This window comes from Lissotriton helveticus, chromosome 5_1, assembly GCF_964261635.1.
Source record: "Lissotriton helveticus chromosome 5_1, aLisHel1.1, whole genome shotgun sequence".
Lineage (NCBI taxonomy): Eukaryota > Metazoa > Chordata > Amphibia > Caudata > Salamandridae > Lissotriton > Lissotriton helveticus.
The window spans coordinates 215,054,909-215,072,109 of record NC_136065.1 but is presented as its reverse complement, the minus strand read 5'-3'; the positions used below and the strand labels follow the sequence as shown (position 1 = coordinate 215,072,109).

At 42.5% G+C, this 17,201-nt stretch overlaps 1 protein-coding gene across 2 annotated transcripts in view; it reads left to right on the top strand.

Annotated features, from left to right (window-relative positions):
- The window catches only part of LOC144754337 (ficolin-2-like), a 308,191-nt gene that overhangs the window by 221,895 nt on the left and 69,095 nt on the right, over window positions 1-17,201 (top strand). For both annotated transcript variants that reach the window (XM_078642027.1, XM_078642026.1), the window contains one exon: window positions 10,226-10,360. In XM_078642027.1, coding sequence (XP_078498153.1) covers window positions 10,226-10,360 — 135 coding nt within the window. The remainder of the gene's footprint in view (window positions 1-10,225; window positions 10,361-17,201) is intronic.

Here is a 17,201-nt window from a genome sequence, read left to right as displayed (position 1 = left end):
AGGAAGTGTGACTGCCCATGCTGTTCCTGATTGCCTGGGCTGTGTCAGAGGTTGGGAGGAGAAGCACACCACTCTGAACTGCCACAAGACCAATACACAATGGAACCACAAGAAAATGATAAAGAGGCAGATGCCTGGAAAAGCCAACACAAATTCAGTGAGAGGGAGCAGGAGGTACTCATTGACGAAATGGTTAAGAGCCATGAATTGTTTTTTGGCAAAAAATCACTGCATGTCCCTGAGTCTCAAAAGTGCAATATATGGCTTGACATACAGGCTAAGGTGAAGTTCATAGGTGTCACACAGCGCTCCACTGGTGACCTACGCTAGCTCTGGTATGACATGTGTTCAAGGTCGAAGGACAAGGTTGCAACCAGGCTTGAGTTGGCGAAGAAAACTGTTCGGGGTACATCCACAGAGCCTGAATTCACACCCCTTAAGGAGTTGGTGGAATCCACTCAACAGCCTGAAAGCATCAGCAAGGTTGCAGATATCGACAGCTCCGACAAGCCCAACACCATACAAGTTAAGATGCATGCAATAATCAGCCCTGACACATTACAAACGTAATAACATATTCAGAAATCCCCCAATTACGAAGTAAAAATGCAATTCCACATTTTCCAGCCCACCCAGCAATGCATCATGGGAGATGTAGTCACACACATAACACAGTTGAGCAATGACACACAGTAATGTATCAGCAGTTGACACAAAATAGTAAAGCCAAAATTGTAACAAAGCACTTAGGTAACCAAAAAGCTGAAAAATGTATTCAGTGAACAATGGAAAGCAGGATAAACAATAAGTAGTGCTTTGTATCTACAGTTGAACCTGAAACACAGGGTGACAACACTGAAGCCAAGGAGGCAGCAGAGACACAGGACCAGGTAGGGGGAGAGGACACAGATCAGACAACATGCCAACACCTGTCCTAAGAAGACACCATCACATTGTGCCTCCACTCCCGGTGTTGGAGGGAGAACCCAAAGGCTTAGAGGATGAGGCACATCCAGAGCAAGAAGAGCATGCACAGCAGAAACATGATCAGCCCCCTAGGCACCATAGGGATGACAGTTGCAGGATACGCAGGCCAAGGGCACGAACCTGCACAGACGTAGGAGATTATCCTTCCATATTTTGGAAGGCACAATGGTGAAGGTTCAACGCCTGCAAGCCAGCATTAGATTAATACTCAGGCAGCTGGTATTTGTTAATCATAACCTTACAGACATGAAGGAGGGCATCAGAGCGTCCAATCACAAGGTTGAAGAGTGAAAAAAGGCCTGTGCAGACAGCATTAGGGAAATTACTGGAGCAATCAAAGAACTCTGTGCCACAATGCATCCAGACGCAGCAGAAAACAACGTCTGTTCACCCATCTGGATATATATAGCAAGGCTGTCAACCATTTGTCAAATGCCACATCGGTACTGTCACGATGCAAAGTGACGATGCAGATAGAAATGGCACACTGCAGCCAGGATGTTGTCAAAGGTTTGGTGCAGGTCACCAATGCAGTTGACCAGCTGCAGGCAGCGGACATAGGTGGCACAGGTCTCCTGGGGGCAGGGGACAGTAGGGAGCTCTTCAGCCAAAGCAGCATCACCCCACCAATTACAGAACCCAGACAGCATAGTGCGAGGCAGGGAATACCATCAGATGCCTCAAGAGAGAGCAGTCACCCCCCTGAGTGCGCAACTGCGGGATGTGCACGGAAGAAATAAACTGAGTTGCCACAGCTGAATGCTAATGGGTGAAGTAACCCATGGCATATTGACATTTGTAAATCCATTACTCATGCCCTGTGTACATGACGTGCAACAGCAAGTGCCACACATAAAGTGTGTTTGTAGGCTGTGTGAATGCAATTTACCTGACGCTAAGGTACACAGTCATTCTCAAATCATTTTTTGCTTTGTGTCATCATTACTCACCTAGAAATAGTTGTGTGTTATTTTGTAATGTCTTTGTCAGCCTTCAGCTGCTCCTGCACCACCTGCTGGTCTGCAGCATGGACTTGGTACCTCATCCTCATCTGATTCAGTATCTGTTAGTTCCACTGGTGTGCCTTTTCTTGTCGCAATGTTGTTCAGCATGGCACAAGTCTCCAGGATCTTGCAGCAGGCCTCTGGGCCATATTGTAGTGCTCCTCCACTTTTTAGTGCAGGTAGCGGAACCTGCTCTTCAGTATACCAAATGTCCGCTCGATTACACAGCATGTTGACTTGTGTGAATGATTGTATCTTCCCTCTCTTGGATTAGCCGGATTGAGGTACGGTGTGAGGATGAATTCATGCACTGCATGTGCACTGTCACCTACAGGATGAAAGACATACAGTTAAACACTGTCCTCTCACTTCAGCACTGAACTTTGTATAAGAGTGCCTGACATGCATTTATCTAGCAGGTACCCCTCGTCAAATTCACCCCCAGTGAAACGTGTGTATATCCCACTGTGTTTAAAAATAAAGGAATCGTGTGTACTGCCAGGGTATTTCGCCACTATATCAGTTATGATATTTTTTGCATTGCAGATGACCTGTATGTTGATTGAATGGGGTGATTTCCGGTTTCTGAATATGTACTCATTGGCTGAGGGGGGTGAGGGCGCTACATGGGTTCCATCTATGCAACCAATGACATGGGGAAATTGTGCAATTTGGTAGAAGTCCTGTTTGGCTTACTGCAATGCCTGTTGTGTGGCGGGGAATATGATGTGATGATGTAGCCTCTGTACCATTGCATCCAGGAATGCATGGAAGAAGAGCAACAGGCAACTCTGGGAGACCCCTCCTGCTGTCGCCATCACCCCCTGGAAGCTCCCTAATGCCAGTCAGTGCAGTGAACACAGGACCTGCAGATGTGGTGGAATTGTTTGGGTCCTGCGGGTTGGGTGTTCAAGCATAGGTTTTAGCTCTGCAATCAAGTCTCATATAGTAGCTGAGACCAGCCTATACTTCTCATGTATCTCTTCCTCTGTCTGCCGGAACAAAGTGATGCGCACTCTGAAGACTCGTTCCTGTCTCCTCCTTTTCTGTGCAGCAGCTTGAATCTGCATCCTCCTGGCTAACACATATAGCACTGCCATTGTGGGAGTCCTAGTTGCATTGTGGGCTTGTTTAAATATGTTGCACCTGGTTACCACCTGGTTGGAGTTGGTGGCAAACATCAGGTGCAAAATTGCAGATTTTGAAGATTCGCAATTTGCAATTTTAAAATACATTGGTGTGTGAGTCCGCTTTTTGTGACATGGGTTGTTGCGAAAATCGCAAATAGCGTGACGGTATTTGCAAATGATTATTTGCAGAATGTGGGTCTCGCAAACTAAGTATTTGCTATTATAGCGAATACCTATTTTTCAATGCATGCCATACAAGGGAGAAGACTATTTTGCGATCGCAAACACTGCTTTTTTGCGATTTGCAGCGCTTGCGACCTCAAAATATCTTGATACATCTGGCCCTTTATTTTTCCATGAAAAGGTAGAAACCATTTATTCAAGTCTTGAAGAGATAAGCCCCGACACCAAAACAGCATCAATTTATGATTCCTCCGCAGGTTACACTAGATCTCAGCTCACATCCTTTGAACAAATATCACTATCAGATTCAGAACTGAGTTTTCTAAAACTTAAATCAGGTTTCCCTAGTGATGTGTGTCTTCCTCATATTTTAAATCAGGTAGTATCATCGTTTAATGTTTTGGCCAATTCGTTATTTAACAAGACATTAGTTCCACATAGGTTTAACTAATCAGAAGTAGCTCTCACTATTGAACAGGTTGGAGACCCCTGGACTAGAGTAACTTTCATTATCAGGGCAGTAAAGAGGAATTGATAAGTTTAAACTAACAATGTTCACAGATGCTATTGCACTATATGGCTCCGCATTGTGGGGGTACGTAAACGTGGAGCCGATACAGAGAGCAGAGAATGGATTCATTAGAGCCCTGCTCTCTGTACCTCAGTCCACTCCGACGTACTCTATACACAAAGAAGTTGGCCTTCAGTTCCTCTCGGATAAATTGCGTATGGCCCCTCTGATTCTATGGTTAAAACTATGGATGAATGAAGAACTCCCATTAAACCATAAGATCCTGACTGATGTCCTGTCCCTTGATAGATCTAATAAAATTCCTTGGCTGGCCTATCTTGCAAAAGCTTTTGCCGACATAGGTCGCCCGGAGCTTTTCACCTCTCCGGAGTCCATTAGGATTCAAGATCTTGATTCGGTTAAAAAGTCTTTTTTAGTAAGGATGGAGATGTGCCGTGAAGAGAGTGAATTAGCAAAGCCGGCAGTGAGGGATCATTGTTTGTTGCTTACTACACCCTCACTCGAACCTTATCTTGGCTATGTCACACGTCCTTTTCACAGGTTTCTTTGAACAAAATTTAGATTTAATTTGCTGCATTATTATTTAGGTTCTTTTCAAAATTGGCAGAAACCAGAATTAGCCCCGCCCTGCAGATGTGATCAATTCTCAGTGCAGGACACAATGCATCTTGTTATGTTTTGCGGTTTATATATAGAGCCTAGGAAGAAATTCCTGTTACCAATCCTCAAGGAGGCCGGCTTCACACAGGTGAGGCCGGCTCTACTCTATTTACAGCTATTACCTAACCCTCACATTACTTACTGTGTTGCTAAATTTTTGGTAGCTGCCTCAGGGGCAAAAGCCGCCTGTCAAGATTAATTATAAAAGTTTAGCATATTTTTCTTTTTAAAACTGTTTATTATAAATTTTAAATTGTTGTTGGATATCTGTATCATGTATTTTATGATAAATTTTGTATGGAGTGTATCTTACTGTTTACTTCTTTGTATGGTTTTTAAAAAAAAAGCCGAATAAAGATAAATTGACTGACTGACTGATAAGTTTAAACTAACAATGTTCACAGATGGCGTTCTACTATCAATCACTGATCCATTAAAAAAAATGTGGTTACCCAATTGTGGTCCTAGACCTGGGTGCAATGCGATACAAAAAACAATGGTCCTAGACCTTAATCATACAAGATATAAATCAGAGATTCCTATTTAGTGTATTTAGTAAATAGATTCCAGAGCTTCATGTAGATAAATGATTAATAAGCTCCCAGTTCTTACTACGTTATTCAAACAAATATAACAAAGCGCAACAAACCAGTAGTCTTATTCACCATGCATTTTATTTTCATGTCAACTGGTGAGAGAAAGTAAAAATGACTTGACGGTATTGAATTTTCAAAAGGGGTTGCTCCAGAGGGAACATGCATAGAGGAGTAGTGCTCAAGTGTAAGGTGGTGAAAAGGAGATCTAGTTCGTGACACAGAGGTAAAACACTTTGTACATTTAAAAAAGGGGGACTGGTTGTAAATCACGATCCTATTTGGGCCTGGCCACAAACATAGTAAACAAACTCACTTTATAACAATTTCAATCTATAGAGAATAGCATTCTCGTGTGGCACGGTGGGGGTATATGTAGGTCCGGGCCCGTTTAGGTGCGTCGACGTTTCGACTCGACTTATGGCCTTGAGGCTAGATTGAGCCTCGGCCTTGCAAGTCTTTTTCAGGACAAGGATAGGGAGTGAAAAGGGGGGCAACCATGGTCAGGATGAGGTTTAGTCACACCCGTCGTGAATTGCGTGATGGGGATGCCATGATTTAAGCGATGGTGAAGTCCACACATGAAGTGTGACAGTCCTAGTACTTCCACCGGTAAATTCATGTGGGTACAAGCTGTGTGCAGCTACATTGGCATGATGTAGTACGGCCGCTGAAAATTCGTATTCATTAAGTTAGTTATATGGCAGCTTAGTAAGATGCTCCGTGTACGTCCGAGTTTCGCGTCCCCGGTTGTGTACTTAGAATCAATTTGATCCTCAAAATGCAGAATTTGCATCTGTAACCATATGTATCAAGTCGAGTACAACAGGGTCATCAAGCCGCCTAAGTAGGAGACAATATCATAATAGTACATTCAGTATCTCGCTACTTGAATATAGTCGCTTGACTGAATCGCGCCTATTGGATCGTCTCCTTTCTCTGACCCTGTTGTACCAGACTTCATACATATTGTTACGTATGCAAATTCTGCATTTTGAGGATCGAATTGATTCTAAGTATCTGTCACTGCTACTGATCAGTATTACACAGAAGAGCCCTGATGAAGTTCCCTCTGGCAAAAAAACGGGAACGAAATGCGTTGGCTGTGTGCCAGTTTTAAAGATCAATTCAAATAAAAAGAAGCAATTCTGGAACAAACTTCGATTTGTGTGTTTTGACTTCTCAACGAGTGCACCTTCCGTATTTTCTTGAAAAATCTGCTATTTCTGACACCTTTGGACGGCGGGTGTGTGAAGTGATTGCACCACTTTCAAATTGATTGTACACGTGGACTGGATGTGTGGGACCTTGGTCTGCCGTTTGCTCTTTCTTTGTTAATTTACTCCCAATATTGGTAGAGAACTGTTAGCTTTACCAGTGAACCTTGAGATTGCAAGAGAGCCTGAGTTCAAGCTCAATGTTTCTGAGGGACCCTGTCTCTTACATATCCAAAGGGCATGACAATCCCTGGCTCGTTTCATCCTTTTTCAATGTCCAGCCACTTCTCTTTGATACTTGGGCCTGAATCTCACTGTCCCCCATTAAAAACTAAAGACATTAACTACTTGGCTTGACACAAGATGGTTACAGCTGACTTGGCTAATTGAAAGTTTACTTCCTTTTTTAGGGTGGGACAAATTGCAGTACTCTAAACGTCCAAGATGTTCTACTGTCTGCAGGCCATACCTCTTTAAGCAGTGCTTAATTTCTAAATAAATAAGTTGGAGAACCCAAAGTATTGCTCATGAGGCCACTGTAGCTTGCAGTACAAAAAAAGGACCTCCCATAGCTTACACATGCCGGAATAAACGCTCCCTACTAAGCATCACACTCCTAGAGACCTGGCAGTTTGGACAATTCTGTGCTACCCAAAATGTTAACAGTGGTCCAGACATGCTAGGAATATTTTTAAATGTGTATTTCATAGTTAAACTTACCGTTTCTGCTCAAAAATAGATAGTGTCACCGTATGGTGGACTGTCATAAGTACCGGTTTTAACAGTTATATGATGGTGCCAAGCACCAGCAAACACCATTACAAATGCATTGCTGCCTTTAAGTGAAACTTAACCACTTATCCAAAGTTCCACTGAATCCGACAATTTTTCTTTGGCAGTGGGATAATGCTTGCAGATGAAGAAAGCAATGTACACTACAGCCTGCTAAACAATGGAAGACAGAAAAGGCATGATGCATGATTGATCATGCAGTAAATGGGAACTGCTATTGAAAATGTTGAAAATGTCGAAAATGACCCTATGCTCCACACCTCGCTGATCAGAAGGATGACAGTGATTTTTTGACTTACACAAAACAGCTTTGCAAAGTGACACCATTTCTATCCCTTTTCACCCCGCCGTAGGTAATACAGTTTTTACCCTGCGTTAGGGATCTGAAACTTTTGCAACTAGGAGAGGGGGAAGCTTTTTGATTGGGGTAATTTTAGCAAGTCAGACATTAAATCCTTCAATGAGGAGTTGGACTCCTAGAGGATGAATTGGATCTTGTGGTCAAGTGTTTGAAAGAGAGGCCCGTGAGAACACACTTTTTCCAGAAATGTATTGGTCATCATGCTGACAGATTTATGCTGCATTACCTGGATCCTTAATTGTCCTATAACAGGGAAGGGGTACACTTTTGAGAAGGTCTAGGAAAAGAAGATAAGTCTGGAGTCAGATTAGTGAGAGGATATGTTTATCAGAGCAAATATCTTTGCAGGCTATACTTGGGGAGGGAAACCTTCTATAGGAATTTGTTAGTGTTATGACATGCCTGCAAAGCTTCATTATATGAATTAATCATGGAACTGTCACATGCTGTATGGTTATTGAAAAATAGGTTGCTAAAACGTATTTTGCTTGTGCCCCAACCTTTCCTATTTTGACAAGGGTTCTCGGGTGATCGAGGGGGGTACAGGCTCTTGGCTAGCAGATTGCCCAGAGGTCAAACTGCTGGACTGCCCATACAAAATCATTTATCCACTTACAGCTAGAAAGGGAAGATCATCTCACACACACTACTGTTGTAGTAAGTAATAATGGTAATAATCCAAGTAGTCCAAGTAGAAGTACTAGGGTATTTATTGGAGCATCCACCTTGTAGAAGATCAGCAGTGTAACAGACAACAGTCTGATCCAGTTAACATGAACAAAAAAGTAAACAAGCATTTTCAAAGATACACAAAACATGTAAAGAATACTAACAAGAACCATTCTAAATAGAATTAACAAGGAGAATTCCATCCGGAATTCTTACATAGTAAACATTCTAAAAGAAAGACATAGTTAACACAATACTACAACTACTGGTGGCAAACCAGCAATCCTGATACACTGGAGACCTCCCGTGGTGCTCACAGCGGATCTTTCATTTCAGAGTATGCGATGTGTACTGGAAGGATTAGTTAAACAACACAGGAGAGAGATTTTAGGAAACAAGTAGGTATCCTGATATTGTACATACGTAGGGAGTCTAAAGAACTGCAATGTCTCAAATGGCTGATCATTTTAAACATATTGGTGGAATCCTGTCTCTTTAACTATAGTTTTAAAGAATGGCATACAAACTTGTTTTAGATTACTTAGGAGATGGCAGATACAGTAAAGGCAGTTGATAAAAGTGAGGGTTGATATGCTTTAGGTACTAAGCAAGCTGACGGTGAAGTGGGTCCGGGCCTGGGAAAGGTTGGATCTCAGGAGTTGGGATAAAAGCAGGGTTTGCTATTGTTTGATATGGCAATATCCATAATATGTTGTATAGTGAGTGTGGTGAAATTTCATTAAAAGATTATCAAAACGTAAATAGAGGGCTGCTGCATGCACAAAGGTGTCTCGAAAAATTAATTCGAAAAGAAATAAGGGTGACTACACAATGTGATGCACTTGTGAAAGGAATAGACTGTTAATTGTTTTCCCAATAGTGTTGGTTATAAACTTTAACAGCCAAAACAGCCAAGTGTCAATGTGTATTGCTTTACAGAAAGCCAACTACATTACTAACAATTCACAACTGCAATTCCTTGCATTAATGAACTGACCCAAAGGCGTAGGATACATTGAAGGTCTGATTCTTAAAGGTAACTTACATTTTTGAGTAACTTACCCTTTTGAGTACGTTTACTAGTTTTTGGCTATTACCAAAATCCAACTGTAAATTTACTTTAGAATTGTAATGTACATGTATTCACCATATTGAAAGGCCTGTGGGCTATTCACAAACTGCATTTTGTAGAACATGTTGTAGGGCTAGCCACAAAGGTAACTTGCACTTTTGAGTGAATAACATGTGTAATGTGCGTTTACACTTTTGAGTAACTGTATTATTTTTGGCTATTCACAAAATAAAATAAAATTTACTCTTACAAAAGTGTAAGAGTAAATTACATGTGTAAATTACTCAAAAGTGCACTTTCCCTTTCTGAATAGTCCCTGCAGTTTGCGAATAGTCCTTAGGCCATTCAATTTGGTGGAGAGATGTAAATATGACTTTGGGGTAAATGTACACTTATATTTTGTGAATAGCCAACCAATAGTAAAGTTGATTAAGAGAGTAAATTACTTAAATTTTTGTTACCTTTGTGGATCAAGCCCACAATGTGATGCATTTCACTGAGCAAATATCTTGAGTTATGCCATAAAGGCATACTTGTGTTTAATATCATTTAAGTGTTATACTATTGCACTGTGATGCCACTGACAAATGTCCTTAGGTTGTGATTCTTCACCTAGCAAGGCATTATGCACATTGTAGTGTAATGTCTATGACAAAAATCATAGTAACACTAAATGGGATCAAGTTATTTGCTTCCATTTGTGATTAAATTAAGGGAATCCTGCCATTGATATTCTGAGACCTCACTTCTGAAATCTCTTTTCATAAAATAATAAGGTACAGTAAAACTCAAAGGTAACAAAAACAAGGTCTTAAGAGAGATGGCCCAAACCCAAGATCAAGAAAGTAAGTGTTTGATTAACTGCAGGTTTATGCCACAGTTATTTGTGCATAACATCTGATCAGACACTGAACATATTGCTTTATATCTTACAATAGAGATTCTTTTATTTTGAGAGATTAACAAGGCTGACATGTGAGTTTGTTGAGTATTATTTACTGAATATTCTTCTCGTGTTTTAACAGGGAATTATGAGCTTCGCATTGATCTTCATGATTTTGAAAAAAAACACCATTTTGCTACATACAGCTCCTTCAAAATCGGCAGTGAATCTGAAAAATATCAACTAACATATGGGGCTTTTACAGCTGGCAATGCAGGTGAGCAGTTCTGTAGTCAACAGGTGGGAAATTCAATAAAAATAAACCACTCTAAAAGGAGCACCAAAAATTCAATAATTGTTGGAGATTAATGTGCAAAGAAGACAATCTTAGACACCTTTGAGCATTAGCACCCTTTACAAAAAGTTAATTAATTAATACATTCATTCATTTATTCATTCACAACCACCTCTTTCTCCCGGTCAATATCTTACAGCCACTTTTACATTAAGGGAAGAGATGTGGTCTAGTTGCTAAGCTGCTAAACTTTGAACCTAGGTGCCTGACTTCTAATTCTGGTTTAACACTTGCCTGCGCAAACCACTAATGGGGTCATTTAGAGTTTAGTGAATGCAGACTATCCACCAAACCAACCAAACTTACAGTTCCTCCACCCCAAGATATGTATCTTCAAGATACATAGACGTTGATGTAGAGTTAGGAATAGTAAATCTCTACTACTAATAAGTGATGCTAACATATGTCAACTGAGTGACTGACTCGCTGTCTGTTTCAATGTGAGTGGGTGTCTTAGTGGCTGTATCGATGTGTGACTGGGTATGTGAGTGGCTAAATAGATGTGTAAGAGAATTTGTGAGTGGCTGTATAGATGTCAGTGGGTTTGTGAATGGCTGCATAGGTCTGTCAGTGGGTGTGTGAGTGGCTGTCTAGGACTGTCAGTGGGTGTGTGAGCGGCCGTATGCATCTGTGAATGGATGGCTGTGTTGGATTTTGGATGTATGAGTGGCTGTGTCAGTGGTTGTATGAATTTGTGAATGGTTGTATGGGTGTGTGTGTGGTTGTATGGATGTGTAAAAGGGTGTGTGAGTTGCACATTAGTGTGTGAGCGGGTATGTAAGTAGTTCAGTGTGTGACTTGGTGTTTGAGTAAATTTGGGTGTAGGAGTGAGTCTCTATGTGGTTGTGTGAGTATGTGAGTGGGTGTGTGAGTGGTTGTTGTATGGGTGTGTGAGTGATTGTATGGATCTATAAGTGGATGTGGTGGGTGTGTGAGTTGTTGTGTGGGTGTATGAGTGGGTGTGTAAGTGGTTGTATGTGTCTATGAGTGACTGTGTGAGTGGTTGTGTGAATGGGTGTGTGAGTAGTTGTATGGATATGTGAGTGGGTGTGTGAGTGATTGTGTGGGCGTGTGAGGGGATGTGTGAGTTGTTCTGTGGATGATCCCATCAGTTATATAATTTGAGAAGTCATAAGTGATGTCATCGGTCATGTCACTGACCATGTCATGAGTGATGTAACATGTGAGGTCATGACCAGTGCATTGTGGGGCCGTAAGGTATAGTTAGCTCAAGTAACTACAACTGCCAAATTTATATGGTTTTGTGTGTTTGTGCAATCTAAGTCTAACTATAACGTCCTTATAACTTTGTATTTTTCAGTGCATTTCTAAGGTTTTTTTTTAATTCTATTTCCTAACTATACCATTCCTGTAACCTTTGTTTTTTTCTGTGAATTTCTATCTTTTTCTAAATGTTATTTCCTAACTATAACATCCTTGTAACCTTTGGTTTTTTGAGAGAATTTTGAACTGTAACTTGTAACCTTTGAGAGTTGGTGTGTGAGTAGCTGTATAGGTCGTGAGTGGGTGTGTGAGTGGCTGTATGGGTCTGTGAGTCGGTGTGAGTGGTGTTGTGGGTGCATGAGCAGGTGTGTGAGTAAATGTATGGGTCAGTGAATGGGTGTATTTATGGCTGTAAGGGTCAGTGAGTCGGTGTGTGGGTGGCTATATGAGTCTGTGAGTGGTTGTGTGAGTGTCTGTACAGGTGTAATTGTGAGGGTGTGTTAGTGGGTATGTGAGTGGATTTGTGAGCCAATGAGTGGTTGTGTGAATGGCTGTATGGGTCTGTGAGGGGGTTTGTGAGTAGGTGTGTTGGTGTGTGAGTGGGTTTGTGAGTCACTCTGTGGGTCTGAGAGTGGGTGTGTCAGTGGCTGTATGGGTGTGTGAGTAGGTGTGTGAATGGCTGTATGGATCTGTAAGTGAGTGTGTGAGTGGATGTATGGCTGTGTGAGTGGTTTTGTGGGTATGTGAGCAGGTATGCAAGAAGCTGTATGCGTCTGTGAGTAGGTGTGGGATTGGCGATGTGGGTCTGTGAGTGGGTGTGTGAGTGGTTTTGTGCATGTGTGAGCGGGTGTATGGGTGACTGTATGGGTGTATGAGTGACTGTGTGGGTCTGGAAGTGGATATAAGAGTGGGTGAATGGGTATGTGAGTGAGTGTCAGAGTGTTTGGGCAGGTGTGTCAGTTGATGTATTGCGCTAGAACAAAACCTCCCCTGCCCCTTTGCCCAACAAGAGTTTACCGTTTTACCCAAAATGTCTGCCCAACTGGAGTACTTTCTACTGGTTAATTAGTAAGTGCTTACTCGTTGGGTAAATGTCTAATGCATATTCTACACTACCGCTGCATAATGGGCCACGAGGAAATGACTCCAGTGACCTTCTGTGAATTTAATTTCGGCAATGTGATTTTTTCTCATGCGTCTTCTTTCAGAAATCTGTGATAACATAAATTATCCTATAAAGAAGATGACGAGACTACAAAAAGGTGAATCTCCACCAAACAAGGTTACTTCCTCTTAACTTTCTTAAGTAGTGCTACTTTATTTGGTGGAGATGTCCTCATAATCATTGTATCAAGAAGGCGTCACCAACATTGGCGGGAAACACACCGGGGGACCTTTTGATAAGCTGTCCATCATCCTGGCAAAAGGCGGGAAGTCCTTTGCATACTACTAAGGTGGGCAAGTTGGCGCCAAAAGGGCAAGGCTTCCAGGTGAATTTGCACCTTTGCATACTTGAAGTAATATAAAAGGAGAACCACAGACTCTGCTCTCACCAGGAGAGGACAAGAAAGAACCCACTCAGTGGAGAGGAGTGGTGCAGTGGCCAGGGCAGCTGACTTCGGTGCACAGGGTTCACGTTTCGATCCCCAGCTCTGGCGGCAGCTCAGCTCAGCACCATGTGACTCTAGGCAATAGCTCACTTAATTTCCATGATGGCCCCAGTGCCTGAGACCCGTAATGGTGAGTAGTTTGCGCTTTACAAATACAGATTTACATTTACTCATCACAGTCACTACTGATTGCGCTCCGATAGATCAACTATGCATTCATGTCCATGAAGGATTTCAGATCGGTCTTTAATGTGGGATTGCAGAGAAAACACACTTGCTTTGCCTTTGCCAAGCCCAAGAGGTATCAATACAGAAGGCATGGGAGGCTGTGCAACCAATTTTGGTCCCGGTGACCCCATCCCCAGGAACTGGCCACTTGATGCTGGGTGCCTTGGAGCCTACCCAGGGCACCCAGTGTGCACTCTTGGGGACTGCGGGAGGAGCCTGAATGCCCCTGCCGGCTCCCTGCCTCAATCAGGAGCCGGCATTGCTCCTGCATGCACAGAACAGAAAAAAATGCTGCTCCCTGCGTGATTATGAAATTGACAGATGAGATATTCTGTTACAAACATGACCGGTATCCCGTCCTCTGTATTACAAGTGCCATAGGAGATAACAGAATCTTTTCTTTTTACAAGCCCTGCCCCGGGCGGTGGTGGTCCCCAGAAAACTGCCCAGCTGGGGCCTTGTGGCCCCTCTCCCCATTAACAGTACGGTCATGCCTGAGGGAATGGTCATTCCTGGGGCCAAAAATTGCTAGTGGTCAGTCCTGCCTCTTTGTCCCTATTTTTCTCTTTCATTCCTCCCAGGGAGCAGGGACAAAGTACTGTGTCTTTACAATTTGGTTGTTTGGAAGACAATTTTTTCAATTTGTTTTCTGCTTGTGTTACTGTTTGCGTTTGTTCAGCATTCGTCCCTCCCACCTCCTCCTTCTCGTGTTTGGAAAGCCTGTGTTTTCACTTGCTACAGCACCCTTGTAAGCAGGGCTGTAAAACATGTTCTTATCTCCTCACATTTGCGAAGCATTCAAAGACCGAGATCAAATGTCAGCTTTTTCTAAAATTGCGGAACCTGTCAGCGTAGAGGCGATCGGCCCGCTGGCTGTCACGTTCCTTCAGCTGTTGCTTCTTCTCCCATGAAAGCTTGGTTTTTTTTCTAGGCACGGGGAGGTCGTGATTTGCCCAGAGTTACAGGAAGTTGAGCCGACGTTGATTGTAGAAGGTTCACTTGCTAAATACAAGAAATCTTGCTGTGTTCATGCCACAGTTTCCGTTTGCCTGACTCTGGTATGGCCATCATCACTCTCGCAAGAGTTACAGCACCCTTTCACTTCGAAGTCACAAATTCTCCCAGAAACTCGGGGCAGTGGCGAGGACCAGACATTTGCGTCTTATAGTACTTGCCTCTCAGTCTTTTGACCCGGAAGCACCTGGTGCTCGCTTCCTTTTGGTGGAAGAAATAAGATGGCGGTTGCGGTGCAAGCTTTGCAGGAGCAGCTGAAAAGGCTAAAGGATGTGTCAAGAACATGGATGAAAGATCCGAGAGCTAACTGGGTGAGATCCTAATGATCTGAGGCAAGGCTCTATTCTTTGGTGGGGGAGGCTGCGCCATTTCTTGTTGGCTTAGTCTGCGAAGGGGATGGCAGTGACTGACCCTCGAGCTTTTGTGTGTGTTCAGAGGGAGGAGAACCAGATTATTAAATGCTTTCAATACAAACTTAATTACACACTTATTTGTTAAGGTGTCCTTACATTTCAAAATGATTAATTTGTTCTGCACAACTCTCAGATTTCCCAGGTTCATGTGTACCTAGCTCATTCAGAACAGGTTTTTGCTGTGCATTATGGGACTTGTAGTCCTAGTTTTATGGTAGGACAACAGATTCCACAATGCAAAGGAAAACCTCCTGGGTTGGATAAATTGCATGAGCACGGAAGCCTGAACGCTCTGATGCAGCAGTATTTTGGGTAAAGTGTTCCACATGCAGAGTCCCATATAAATTATATACAGCTCCCTATGTTTGCTATCCAAAACAAATGGGTGTAAAAGCCTTGTTGTAGCTGAGTGGTCTACACCTACTTAATTTACAATGGAGGGGCAGTGCTGAAACCACTTCATTTCAATCCAAGCTTCAACTTGGAGCCAGTGTATTCTCTGCTGCCATTAGATACTCTTGCTTGCCGATGCCATAGGTAGTTCCAGTTGTGGTATTTTGAACACCTTGAAGCTATCTGATCGATTCTTTTAGGCCACCAGATAGAGTATGGTTAACATATTCTAACCATGAATTTACCAGTGCACTTACAATCAAAAATGTTTGGAGGGGAGTGATAAACTGGCCCAACTTTTCTCAGAAGTGAGTGGCTTTGAGGAGTAGAATCATCTTAGGGAAAGCTTTCGTATTTTTGTTTTTTATTGGTGTGTCCCATTTTCCTTTAGTAGCTAAAGTTTGATCATGGTGTGACCCAGTCACCTTCTTCAAACTTATCAGGTTTGTTATTGCTTAAAATGGATTAACCTAGCATGCAGGGCCTATTTTCACTCGCCAACAGACCCACGTGCTCCGAGAGTCTATCTCGGTAGTCATACTTAACCTCTACTGCTTATGTCTTACTACTTCATGATCATTCAGACTCCCTTTACGTGGCATAATTAGATTTTTTCCTAAAATGATGACCTGGTCACACCAACATGAACTTCATGACTGTGTTCTGCAGACCTCATCAAAGTTACGGGCCACAGAGTTCGAATTCCTGAGGTAGAGTATAATATTGCAAATGTTAAGGACCTGTTCATTTGCTTTAAAGTAACTCTTATTATTTTGATAAAAGCATTAAAGCTGTTATTGAATACACTGCCTGTTGGCACCACTTCAGCTTTAAGTACGCAAGAAACGTTCGATCATCTACAAACAAGTTATACATAATTTATGCTTTGGTTTCTGGGTATCATAATTAACAACAAAAATAAGCTACAAACAAACAGCCAAAGTGCATGAGAGCATGTGCTTACATGAGCAGGAAATTCTGACAAACCCATAATTATGCGGAAAATGCTGCAGCTGCAAAATTCCATATTTCCAGTGGTCCTGTCTGTAAGATAGACTGCCACAAAACTGATTTAATGCTTTCAAAGAATACCTTTTAGTAGTAGGTAGGTAAGTAAGTAAAGGTTTATTTCTATATGTGCAGACCACAACAATTTACTAGCAATAGGTAATCACACTACACCTCGTGCAAACCTTTATATAAGTCTGTTGAAAGAACACTTTGCAAAGCTTAACACCATTTGATCACCTCTCAAAAAGGATATATCTATTGGTGTCACCATTAAGCATGGGCGGATTTTGCGGATCCACGATTCACGAATTTGCGAATTCACGGATCGTGGATCCGCAAAATCCGCGGATTTTGCGGATCGGCGGATTTGGGGGCGGGGCTTCCTCGAGTTTGTGGGCGGGGCCAAACGGACAGGGCTTCCATGTGAGCGCACATGCCTCTTGTGTGTATAAAAGGTCAGAGACCGATCAGAGCAGCAGATTAAGAGACAGAAGCTCCTGGTCACAGGAACAGCACGGGGATTGCGCTCGTGAAAGTCAAAGATGCAAATGCCTCTGGCCAGCATCACAGCGGATTTTCGATGGTATATTTGGGAAGAAGGCACACCTGCCCAGCCTCCACAACGCTCACGATTGTTTTTGGGCTGATGAATGAGTCACTGAATTTAAGCTTCAACTAGGGCACATGCTTTATTGATATCTGTAAGTGTTTCCTGTTGAGGGTTAATTTTTGTGCCAGGACCGTCGTGCCAGAATGAACCCTGCCCTTCATATTTATTCAAGAAGACACCACCGTTTTTCCCCATCGTAAATAATTTACGATGGCGCCGGCAAGCTGCCAGCGCCATCCTGAAAAAGTTACTTAATTAGC